Raw genomic sequence first — 13203 nt, forward strand, 5'->3', positions numbered from 1 at the left:
TGGGCCAGCCGCTAAGTGGCTGGAAGGACTGGCCTCCAACCCAGCTCACTGGTAGTCAGGGTGAGGGCCTGTGTGCACGGCTGCTGTGAGAAAAGGGGTGTTCCTGCTTCTGCTGCTTCATTTGCACAAGATATAGTGATTGTAGGGCCACGAAGTGGCTTGGAACAATGCACTGATCTGACCAAAATCTAATGCCTCCTTCCTGAAAATTGTGATTCGTTTTCCTCACAGATGAGCAGATTTCTGCCCTTCTGCGCGGGCAGTACCTCCTCCCTGAGCTACCCTCTGCCCTTCAGTCACTTCTGGCTGGAAACCACAGTACCCAGTCAGGGTGCCTGGCTGCGACCCAAGCCTGTGCAGCACTTTGACACACCCCTGAGGAAGACGTAGAAGTGGAGCTTTAAGAAAAAGAGCCAGCTTACTTGGCAAGTGCCTGGTTGGAAAGCAGCTGCTTCAGGTGCTGAGACAAAAGCTTCTTCTCCAAAGAAAGCCTTATCCAGGCTCGGGCTCGACCCACATCAGTCTTTATCTCACTCATGTTCTGAACATGCCTGAAATGGGTGGGGAAAAAAAAGAAAGAAAGAAATAGATGAATCAAAAAAAATCCTACATGCATCAAATGGCAACATCCAGTGTGATACAGCAGCTGAACTGGAAAACATCTCCTGACACCATTTCTAGAGACAGAGTCCCCCAACAGGGCCCCACAGAGCCCTGCACTATGTCACTGAGACCTTTGGCAGCCCCAGGCTGGCCCTGGGGACATGGGGCAACCCTTCCCAGCACAGCAGGTTGCAACCTGGGATGCACTACAGCCTGTATCAGCTGCTCTGTGTCCTGGCATTTGCTTGGCCAAGGTCAGCAGGGGTGATCTGCTCATCCCTTCATTGCCTGAGGTAGATGTCCTCATGGACATTGCTAACGCTTAAGAAAAGCAGCCACCCCGTGAGACCCATTTACATCACGCACAGTCACTCCCCTTAAGCTGCTGACGTGAATAGGTACTTCTAGTATTGCAGACATATCTTAAAGAGTTTCTTGGAACCACAGTCTACTCTGAAAGCTCTGACAAACCCCTTGTTGGCAGTAGCAATGAGAAAACCCGAGAAAAAGACGACTGTTGGGGCAAAACCAGCAACAGGCAGTCACAAGCAGAATCACATTTTCAGTAATATAAGAGGCCCTCATGTAAGCGATGATCTGAAGACTCCTCCAACGCTCGGTCTGTAGGAAAGCGGAACTTGGCGCTTTCTTCTATGGTTTTGCTTTTCTTTTTTTAAACTTCCCATATTTAAGTTAGGAGAATGACAGAACCCCTGGTTTTAGAGTACAGGGAGCTTTAGAAGAGGAAGAGAACTGCCATGGCAGGTCAAAGCTGCTTCCACCCCCCTCACTCCTTGCCCGCCCCCCACTCCTTCCCCCTCCCACTTGGTTAAATAAGCAGCAAGAAAAATGAGTAACAGTTTCCAGCAGAGGAAAAGGCCACAATTCCTTAATTTTCATGCAGTTTGCATGTTAAGTGCACAGGAAATTCAGCCTTCCAAACCTCTGTGGCAGGCGCCAAGTATCACCAGCTGAGTCTGAACCGATCTCTGTTCAATTTACTTTCCAACTCCTGCATCTTCCTTGAAGGCCCTCTGCCCGTTGCTGAGAGTTAGGAACGTGGCAATATTTACTCCAAAGAAAATCCGACAGAGTCATGCTGTGACTGATGCTTTTTACATTGACTAGTATAGTCTCACTGTCTCGTGCTTTCCCCCATCTGTTATACCCAAGTGCGTGCTTTGCGTTATATTTAGACCCTGCATTATTTGAGAAACATGCTCTCCTGTTTGTAGAGCTTCTAACATAACAGAAATAGGACCTTAAGGGCAAATTTGCAAAGTACATCTTAGCGCTGTCCAGAAATACATGGTTGCTCCGCACAAATGAAGTGGATGCCAGACAGAGCTCCGCAGCACCGTTCTCCACCAGAAATTCTCAAAATACAGGTCTACCTTTGCAATCCAAGCTGAGGTGTCTGTATCACGTGGTTCTGTGCTGTATGCACATATCTGAACCACCATCAGGAAGAAAAACAAAATCAATACAAGTAATGGTAGCTTGCCAGTGGCAAAACCTAGGTTACTTAAAACAACCTTAAAAAAGAAGAAAGAAAATAAAAAAAGGAAAAAAAAATTTTTGAAAAAAAGACACTTTCCTCCTGTTTCCTAATGTGACAATGGATAGTTCTCTTGATGGACCAGGTGAGAAGCACTAACTCTTGGTGAGCTGTAAAATAAACCCAGGAGGGCAGATTACACTTACCTACGAGTCCTTGCCCTTCATAAGCAAGCTCAACAGTCTCCCTCTGTCGGCAGTGATGCCTACCAGCTGAATCCTACCAAGGTCTTGCTCCTGGCACTGGAAAGTCCTTCCTGGCTCAGAGTGTGGCAGCCACTGTTAGACCTTCCAGCCTAGATAGCTGGGCGACCTAGGAGTCCTTAATAATAAGAGGCACACTACACTCAACTACCTCCTGTTGAGACATTCTCCTCAGACATTTCTAGTTTTTTGAGATGGGAAGATCAAAGCACATTGTCCTCCCTCCCCTTCGCCCTCAGTGCTCGGCTTGAATTACATCTAATATGAAACACCGAGTAGAGTGTTATTTTACTGTGAGAAGATTCAAGTTCAGATGGGCTCAACCTTATTCCATGTATCCTCTGTACCCCTTCATTGCCTGTTTCTGCTTCAGATCAGGTTGGCATAAAACATGCATTTGTGAAAAATAAGGATCTGCAACCATGCAGCTTGCCAGAGACATTAAAAAGATCCGGTAATCAATCTTGGTGTCAGCAAAAGCAGCATGTAACAGAACAGAGCATTCAGGAGCTTAAATCTATTTCACTCTCAGCTGCGAGAGTCAGAACAACTCTATTTTTGTCAGTGACCTAAGCACAAGCGCTGTATGCTCACCACCGCACATCACACTTGTCAGAACACTGAAAAGCAATTTCAATGCAACTCCCTATGCTGGGTCTTGCTTTTAATCTCGTTAGAAATAAAGAAAAATCTATTTACCCTGTCAAATGTAAGCCTGGGGTATGGCGAGACATACCCTCTGCAAATAGCTGTGCTGACAGAAGAGGTTGCAGCTGCTCGGGATCGCCATGCCCCTGAGGATGGTGTGCATGCTCTCCATCCCAGTGCAGTCAGAAACCAGCCATACTAGCTCGTCCTGCGTAGGTAGCAGGTCTTTGTTAACCCAGCTCCTTCTGGCTGCAGCAGGTTAAGCATCACTGCTGTGAGCCCAGTGCCTTGGGCTCGCGTCCTTCAACTGCAAGCTCTCCCTGGGAGGGGAGGCAGACTCGGGCATGAAAGCAAGCACTGGTAGCAACGAAGAGCTTGCCCGAGGGGAAGGACCGGAAACTGGAACCCAGCTGGATCAAAGGTGTCAGGGAGTTGCCTCCTCCAGCTAGATACACAGTGATGTGCCCGAGGGGTGAGGCCATGCTGGAGGCAGGCTGCAGCAGGAGTTTCTAGGGGAGCTGAAAGAGGGTCGTGAGAGATGCTGCAGATCCTCAGCTGTGGAAAAGGCTGAAGGGCATACCCCCAAACACCCCTGTGCAGCGACTTCCTGTGCAGACACCCAAAACAAACATCTTGAGCATCTTCCTTACCACATGCCTGGCTTTGTGAGAGCGGCAGAGGACACACCATATTACCTGTAACTTAGACTCATCACACATTCAGAGCGTGACTGTGATTCAGCCTTGCTTTTTAAGTTGTTTACATAACCTTGCATGAGCCATCAAAACCAAGCCGTGCTTAAGGCAACGCTTAATCCTCTAGCCATTAGTTCAGTTAGCACCACAACCCTGGCAATTTAACAATCACCCATCCTTTTAACTTTGGCATAAACCTGTGTGTGCAAACAAATATTAAGCAGCATTCCTTCTAAGCAGGAGAAAGTATGCCACAAGATTACAGATGACGGATTCAACTCACCATCTGCCCAGCATTTTCTATGACCAGACATGTTTGTGGACAATCACGAATACCCAAGATATTACAAAAGGTAGTGTTCTGCTTCTGTACCTTTTTTCTGAAAAGCAGTGGAAACACTCTTGAGATTCAGGCAAGAGAGCTCAGATCTGTGCTGGGTTTTCATTACTCAAGCTGAAGTATGTGGAAGACGAAATGCATGCATGCAGCAGCGAGCGCACACAACCTCCTCTACCGGCATGCGAGTTTCCGCTCCAGATCCTCCTCTATCCTTTCCTCAGACTGACCCTCTACATGTTCACCAGCCTCACAGGACTGAATTAAGTAAATAGGTGCCACGTCCTGTGAGAGGGATACTAAAATGACAGACACATGTTCAAAATGACCTCTTGGCATTATACTGCTAATTACATGGTATATTCTCCCTCCCTTTTTTGCACATTGTTTTAGTCTTATGTGGCACGTCACATTTTTAAAAATCAGGGCACAAGATTCAAACTACACAGCATCAAGTGAAAATGTTGCACGCTGCAGCTGGGAAGTACAGTCATTTTCTTTCAGAAAATTCTGACTAATCTGTGAGGTCTCACATCAGAAAAAAATCTGTAGTAACACACATGGTAAAAATCACCTCACTGTAATCATGTTTTTGTGAACTATGTGCAATAGATCTTATTTTTACCGTAAGATTTTTTGCCATATTTTAAGGCGGAAGGACATGGTATTACATTAAACAATTCTCATGTTGCCTCACACATTGGATCACTAGGGACTGCTAGCAGGATTACAGATCAGTGTTATTGCATTACTCCTCCCATCTCTTCATGGCACTTTTACCCCACTGCAGTACTTAGCTGTGGCAAGCAAACTGTCAAAACAGTGGCCTGACCTGGCAGCAACTTGATCAAAGAGATGCCCTGAAGAACTTCTGCCTGTTGCTATCACACCAGCCTCCACCTCGTTTTCTTCCTTAATCCTTCTGGTTCCCAGCCAACACTGCTTAAAAGGCTCTCCAGAGCCAGGCTGTGGTGTGCTACAGAGCACCTGCTCCTACTTCACATCCCAGCTTCAAACTCAAACCAGTACTGGGTTGATTACATTTCTAAATTTGTACATTTATTACTATCTGCCATAAAATGCTAAGTGAAATGAAAGAATATTGCTCAGGCATCGTGAGCAGGTTTTTTATACCCCTTTGCTTTGTCTATCAACTGTATTTGCTTGATTAGCAATTTAAAAACAAACAAAACGTAACAAACTCAAAGTACCAAGGGATTCAATATACCTGCCGTTATTTGTAGAAGTTGGCTTTATTGCCAGAAGAACCCCTCTAGAAAAACAAAAACCCCAGTAAAACTTGTATTTTTTTCATTGTCCTTTAGCTAAAATAAATCAAGTGAACATGCAAAAAAGTTTTGCAAAATAAAAAGGCAACATGTCGTAGATTTGAATGCGGGCTGAGGATAAGGTTTTATTCTCCTTAGCTTTGTAGACTGAAAGCCATTGAGGATCTTTACCTTATGCTACACAATTAATGCTGTAGGAAACAAATTGCATACCTCATATCTTGTATCAGGGAAACCCTTAAAGTAGGCAGAGTAATTCCTGTATCAGACTTCCGTCTTTCTGTTCCAACAGCAACTACAGTGGGGAAAATAGATAAAGATCATACAAAATTACAGTAATGGTCTGCAATGCGTTTGTTTTACATAGAGCGGAAAACAAGTGTGGCTGGTAATTGTAATGTTGCTGTGCATTGTCACTAACTCTGTCCTGGAAATGTAGACGTAGAGAGAATGAACAGTGCTTAACACAGTACCTGTTCCTTCCTTAATCCAGCACTGAACTCTGAGATTAAGCTTTTGTACATGAAATACAGTAACATAAATCTGTACAGTGGTGAGTTTTATTAGTAATATATTTCTAAGGAAAGCTCACAACCAAAATTACGCTACAGTAGCATAGCTGATGCTAAGAATGCCATGCATGTCTGTGCTCCGCTACTCTGATCAAATTGCTCTGTGGTGACACATTTTGCTCTCAGGAATTTGTGCCTGCCAGCCAGACTGCTTAGTGCATTACTCACTGAAGCTTAGTAACGAAACTTCATAAGCAAGACTAGTTTGTCCATAGACGTGTCTTTGACAACTGATCCCACAAGCTCCCATGTGCAGGATTTGGAGGACTGGAGAGTCCTTGGAAGATGACCCACTGAAGTTCAGTGACTTTTACTAGAATACCCAGCAGCAGCCACTGGGCAGGGAGATCTCGAGGTCATCGGAAAACCAGCCTCTCTCACACAGAAGTAATGTAGTGGTTATAAAGGGCCAAGCCAAATCATAAGCTCAGCACCTAGACTTCTGGATTCTGAACTGCACCATCTACTGATGTAAAGATTTATGGAACATTGTGAGTTATTCACATTTACGGAACATTGAGTTATTCACAGAGAGAGATTATGCTCACTGAAAGAAAAATGTCAGCTGCCTTAGCCACAGCTCCACACCTTCAGCTCCTTCAGAAATCATCTCTTGCAGAAGTACTGCTTCTCCCACCTCACTCAGTACTGATTAGAAGGGAATGAAGGGAGTGAACAGGCATCAAGTGACTTTTCAGACAGCGATAATAAATATGTTCCTTTGCCTCCAAGGATGTCAATCTATTTTGTCCAGTCAATGAAGCATCTTCACAATGATTATGAAACTCTCAAAATACAAATGTGATATTAGCAAGCAAATACAATGAAAATCCTGCATGGATTTTGCGTGGTTACACTGTTCCTCCCAGGTCCAAGTTAATTTGCTGCAATGGACCCTTCCTTGAGTCAACTGCCAGGTACTTACCTGGGGACTCTGCATTATGCTCTTGCTTCTCTTCTCTCTCTTGGTACTGAAGCAAATGGGACCACAAAGCAGATTTCCCCTGAAAATTGAGTACGTAGTACATAGCTTTAAACAAATCAGGCGAAAGAAGAGAGGCAAAAGAACACAGCAAAATAATGGGATGGCATGTTCAGTAGTGACAATCAGTCCTTCTCTCTTGGGCCTTGAAACCTCAGGAAGAGGAGAGGACCAGCCCACTGACCTAACAGTCACACCACCTGCCTTGTTTCTTTGTCCTTCTCCCACCTTTCCCTTCTCAAGGTTGAAAGAAGAAACCAAACACAACAACGTAATTGCAATTTCCAGAGGTACCTTTCAAATAAACCAAACTCCCCAAACTCCTCAAACCCTCCAAGATATGAACCAGGGACTCTGAGCCCAAAGATACCTCCCACTTTATGTTGGAATGACACCACTGAGTAGCAGCTTAAAAAGCAGAGGTGGCATTCAGTATTTGCTGGAGCACTGCATGCACAAAGTTCTGAGTTTCCTGTTACCAACCTGCTTGACCTGCAGACCATGGCTCCAGATTCTTTCTAGCAGATCACAGAGACTAGCAATCAACGTGTTTTCCTCCAGACCTGTTATGTTGGCTTCTCCATGTCCCAGCTCCACTGCTTCATGGCCCATCTTCTCTACCAACATGCGTTTAGTCTATTAAAAAAAAATTCCCTAAAGGTTTCTAAGAATGTTATCCAACAAGTGACATCATTTATAGGTGAGTTTACTTAAACATGCTTTAGCTAGGGACCAGACCTAATCTAATGGTCCAGCTAGAGAAATTTCAAATCTCTTTACCATGACTGCAAATTAAAAAGAATAGTAATAAAAAACCTGTTTGCACGATTACTCCATACTGTCCTATTTCTATACCCATTATCTACTGCCCTATTCCTACACTGTTGAACTATCACCATCTGGTATCAAAACCAGAGTACAGAGCTAGATACATTTTCAGTCTCACTCAATATGTGATTTTCTTCTTCTTACATCTATTAAAGTTTAAGACTCAGGCAGCAGTACACCACCAATGGTAAATGACACAAAGATGTTGTTTTTCCATGGCTATGAAAGCTTTTTTAATATTAGAAACTGCTGTAGTTCGTTTGCTCTGCATAAACATTGCACACAACAGTCGCACATGCTGAACACTTCCCTTTTGACCCAGGTCTTCAGCCTGTTCTGTTCAGGCTACATGTAAATACTAACAGTTAAAGGTAATCCTCCCTAAGATGTCTGATCATGCCGATGCTCCTTCCTGTCCTTTTTACTCTTTCCACCAACTTTGACTGCATAAACAGAAGAGTGATAATACTGTCTTTTGTAGCAGTCGAAAAACATAGCAGTAAAGGGACGTCCACCCTGCAACAGCCTGGTACACCAACAGACCAGTGCCATTCCAGATGTGAAGGACACCACCTGCAGATGCTATTCAGGTTCAGTGTAAGCAAGGGGAGGACCTACCTTCAGGCGACATTCCTTCAGTAATCCTTCCACAAATTTGCAGTTGGTCTGCGCAATCACAGCTGGAGAGAGGTCTGAAAGTTTGGGCTGCCTTAAATTTTTCCCTAAACTCCTCGCCTCCTGCATGTATTTCTAAAAATAAGCAGAATAATTTTAGATATTACAAATCAGAGGGATTCTCCTTATCCTAACTCTAGGCAAGCAAACACTGGTGAAAAGTAATGAGCTAGTGTTAATCTAGGAGCAAAATCATGATTCGTCTGATGTTTAGGTGTTGGGCTGGAAAAGTGGAATGCTCCCTTTTTGACAACAGAAAAAGCAAGATATTTTCCTGCGTGGAACTGAAACAATTGATGTTAGCTAGTGAACTGTGCTGTTAGCCTCTAGCACGAAGTTAGCCACAGCAAGTGCATAAAAGTGCAATACCATCATTCAGCAATAAAGTCAAAATACCAAGTTTCTTTCCATTGTTATTTGATCCCTCACTTTAAAAAAAAATTTAAAAAGCCATTTGTCTAATTTGTGACCAGACTATTCACGAACTGAAAAAAAAATCCTTTGAAAATAAATTACAAGAAGCAGAAATACACTTAGTGAAGGAGAAAGTTTTCATCCATTACATTTCATCTGGATAGTTCATGTGGGCAAAACGAGACTTGATTTTATTCTCAATCAACTTCTTAATTACAAGCGAAGCTCATTTTAAATAAAGCTGACATTTAGGATCATTCGTGTTTTTTCTGTGCGGTGGTAATTGAGAAGTACAGACAAAAATTAGCATACTCCTTAAGAAAAAGATCTAAGCTATAATAAATGACTTCTAAACCTTCCTGCTCTACTGCCTTGCTGCTCAAGGGTGGGGTGTTTTTTGGTTTGATTTTTTTTTTTTGTTAAGCCAAAAACCCTGAACCAATCCACAAGTGCCCTCTGCCCCCCAACACCATTGAGAGGGCTACACGCTGAGCAAAGCAAAGAAGTGGGCCATGTTTAGGTGTGCAAATGAGAAGTTGATAAAAAATTTGTCCAAGCGTTATTCATAAAGTTTTTGTTAAAAAAAAAAAAATAATAGAGTGTTGCCAAGCTTTGAAACACAGCGCTTATAGCCTGGTGCGGGAATGGCCCATTCCCGTAGCATGTTTTTATCCAGTAAATGCTGCCTCTGTGGAGCATGGTTCGTGACAATGACCGCTTTTCCCCCAGGAGGAGCGGATGACATCCCTCCAATGACAGCGCTGCTGCTGGCTGGGGTTTCTGGGGAACTGAGAGGTCACTATGGCTGCTGCATCCTTAGAACTTTCTGTCTGGGGAGAAAATCATTTATTTCATAGAATCACACAATGGTTTGGGGTGGAAGGGACCTTAAGGATCAGCTAGTTCCAACCTCACAACCATGGGCAGGGTCACCTTCCACTGGATCAGGAAAACCAAAATAAAAATCCAAACATTTCAAGGTAACTGAAATAGCTCACTTGTTTGGGAGTTTTTTGGTTTTTTTAATTTTATGAGGGAGAACAGTTTTTCTGTCACAACTGAATTTTTTCAATGCAAAATTTGGATGAGAACCACTTAACATCAGTCCAACAGGTCAGACAAGAATGTAGGATTCTGCCATGGAAAGCTGCATTCAACAAAAGTACTCTTCTAGGTAATTACAGTTTCACCAATACTGTAAGGACTTAAATATAGCTGAAAAACTACATGTGGGAATAAGAAAAAAAGAAAAAAAAAAAATCACATATGATGAAAGCGTGGTTTTCAGCAAGCAATCTCACAAGGGCTGCCATCTAACTCAGTGCAAAAATTAGCAACAAAAACAGTGAAAGAGTAATACAGGGAATATCGAATTAGGAAATCTAGTGTTTCTGCTTAAACATAAAGGGTAAATAAAATGCAAAGTGCGGTTATATTCTGAAGAGTACAAACCAGGGATAACCTTACTTTATTCATTGTATGTCTTGTTATTACAAATAAAAAATAAGAAGTTATTAACTTTTGCAAGTTCAAGAGAGGAATAAGGGTGGGATGAGAGAACCAATTGATTGCCCTTCACCTATTCATCTGCATCTACACACCACCACCCTCTTCCACACTGGGATGCGATGATCCATCAGTCAGAAAGCAAGCTTTTTGCATTTGACAACCTAAGCTGAATTACCAGGTGAGAAGTCCCAGGTGGGGAAAAAAAAATGAAGCAAGCCAAAATTCTTGTCTTTCAGCCTTGGAGGAGTCATGTTTGCCAGCGAACTGGCATGGGAGCCTAGAGCTGATTTCCAGCTACTTTTCTGATTATAACCACACTTCCAAGCACTACAGGGACGTGCTCATACTCTACGAGAAAGGGAGAGGTTTGAGGCGCAGTGAAGACAGCTGTTCCTCACGCTAAGAACATCTCAAAAGCAGCTTTCAACAAGAAAAACTAAAACATACCAGGCAGCACTCAGAGAAGGATTTTTTAGGAGGCCGTGCAGGAGGGGGTGGTCCCTGATCCCACTCCCAGAAGGCCATTGAGTTCTGACGAAGCAAAAGCTCCTCCGATGGCTAAGAGGAGGCAGATGCCCCAATGGCAGAATGGCCAGAAAGAAAGAGGAGACAAAGCAAAAGAAGCATGCATATGATCCACAGCCAAAAAGAAAGTAAATACATGACAAAGTATTGAAAAGGCTCTGCTGAGATATACACAGGAGGCAACGTTTAGAATATACTTGCAAAGCCACACTAGCAAAAATAGCAACAAATAAGTACAAGTGCTGTTTTGTTGTGCTTCCATGAAACAACATTTGAAGCTGCAGTTCAAGAGCCCGCTCATTTGTTCAGGTTCTTTCAGAGGGTGAATGCCAACACCGGCCAACATTATTCAGCAAGATTTACCACAAAACAGCATGAATGCTTTATTTTTGCTAGTGACATACAAAAGAAGCACATGGACATCAACGGAAAAATATGGCAGAAAATACTTAGTGAAGGACGAGAAACTGAAAAGAAGGGAAAGAAATGCATGTATGTGACTGACATTTACAAGAGGCATGGGAGTTTCCAAGCTTTAGGCATAAAAAGGCCCCAAAGTCTTGACCTTTCAAATAGGCTTACTCATGTCAGGAATCTATGCAAGAGAGGGAAAAAAAAACCCCTTTAAAAAAGAAAGAGCCCTGCCTCATTCGTCTCTACAGTGCTGACATTTATTCAAGGACTTCCCTTTTCCAGAGACCTTCAGCCTGGCCAAAGCTCAGCAGCTGCTCCCAGGCAGGCACCAGAGCTCCGCTCTCTGCATGCAGTTACACAACTAGGGTAAGACATTTTCCTGATGACAAATGGGCTGTCTTATTCCAAAATAATCAAAGTATTTTACTACTGTTGTATGCTTTGTAGTTGTACAGCATCGGTGACAAGAAGCATCTAAATGGCTACAGAGACCCACACAAACCTTACAGCAGCTACAAAACTGCCCCAAGTTGTAACACATCGTTTGTCCAAACCTCACCTCCTGGATCACAAGCTCGTGCTGCCCACAGACGACGCCACCTACCTCCCTCAAATCATTGTCCAGCCCGATGTGCTCCGAGTGCTGCCGCAGGCGGTCTTTCCTCCGCTGCGTGGTGGTGCTGCGACTGGCCCAGCGGCTGGGAAGTCAGAGAGAGGGAAGACAGATGAGTAAAAGTAAAATCAGGAGGAAAGGCCTGGATCAGGAGCCAGAGGACATCCAACAGGTCTGCAGCAGGAGAGGTGAAAGCACAAACTTGGACCTTGCAGTAGACACAGGTGCAAGCCGGCATCTGACCTTCCTGTGGGAAACTGCCTGGCAGGTGACATGCCAGCGCGCAGCCAATGGACAAAAGCCTTGATGGAAATGTGCCCGCTGCCTGACAAGGTCTCCAGTGAGAGCTCCCGTGTTACCCGAAATGCAGGTCATGCCACAACATTGATGCTACCACCCTGTAAATTGCTGTGCTTAATTACCCAACACCACTGTTTGCTGCGTTTGCTGAAGTCTGATAAAGATGGTGTTTGTAGGAACAAACCAAATACAGTGATGTGTTTTGAGTAGCAGCTTCTAAGATTTTCTTATTTTGCGAGAGGTGGTACTTCTTTCTCCACTTCCTGCGGTACTTCCAGGAATCATTTCGGAGCAAGTTCTCATTGTGATTGTAACTACTGTGATATTTGGTGCACCTGTATCTAAAGGCTATAAACAATATTAATGTTCCTGGGATTAATCACGTTGCTATCTTCACCGTATCTTTTTTTATATCAGGTTTCGAAATACCACAGAAAGCCTGTGGTTTTTTCCTACATGTTCACATATGTTCAGCTGAATTTTTTCCTCATCTGAAGCTGTTGCCTGAAAGCAGCCCCTTGGTAACCAGGTTTGAAACCAAGCAACTTTAAAGCTTCCAAGTGCCAAACTCCTTTATGCCAAGTACTATAAAAAACACAAAACAAGATAGTTCTGTCCCAAGGAATTTCTAGTCTGATTGTAGGATTTCTAACAACACCATAGCCTTCTGTCAAATCCTTGAAAATGAAAATGCTTGACTGGTGCAGAGAATAATGAATTTAATATTTTATTGATAAGAGAAAGCTGAAATAACAGTGTATAAAGCAACCTATCAAGCATTGAAAATAAGTTTCTCAATGCACATGAAACCTGTATCTTCAGAATGATATTACTTAATTACTGTGGTTGTGTTTATTAAAATTATCTTTTAAATACAGTAAAAAAAAAGCCTCTAAGTGTATAGCCTTTCAGTCACATCATGAAGTCATCTGTTCTGCCTCTCTCCTGCATTCAGAAGTTAAAGAGCAAAACCAAGGTGAAGCAGAATACAAGGCCTGCCCTGGGTACTGCTCCAGCTCCAGTGCCTGGTGGGACATC

General features: G+C 43.4%; 1 protein-coding gene across 1 annotated transcript in view; it reads right to left on the reverse strand.

Moving 5' to 3' along the window:
- The window catches only part of LOC104501091 (DENN domain-containing protein 5B), a gene marked incomplete at its 3' end in the record, with an annotated part of 59047 nt that overhangs the window by 1112 nt on the left and 44732 nt on the right, over positions 1–13203 (reverse strand). Inside the window, exons 9-14 of the mRNA XM_010144842.1 lie at positions 11857–11950; positions 8334–8465; positions 7371–7523; positions 6831–6909; positions 5547–5628; positions 423–551 (exon numbers count right to left, since the gene is read on the reverse strand). Of these exons, the coding sequence (XP_010143144.1) occupies positions 423–551; positions 5547–5628; positions 6831–6909; positions 7371–7523; positions 8334–8465; positions 11857–11950 (669 nt within the window). The remainder of the gene's footprint in view (positions 1–422; positions 552–5546; positions 5629–6830; positions 6910–7370; positions 7524–8333; positions 8466–11856; positions 11951–13203) is intronic.

This window comes from Buceros rhinoceros, unplaced genomic scaffold, assembly GCF_000710305.1.
Source record: "Buceros rhinoceros silvestris isolate BGI_N320 unplaced genomic scaffold, ASM71030v1 scaffold1891, whole genome shotgun sequence".
Classification (NCBI taxonomy): Eukaryota; Metazoa; Chordata; class Aves; order Bucerotiformes; family Bucerotidae; genus Buceros; species Buceros rhinoceros.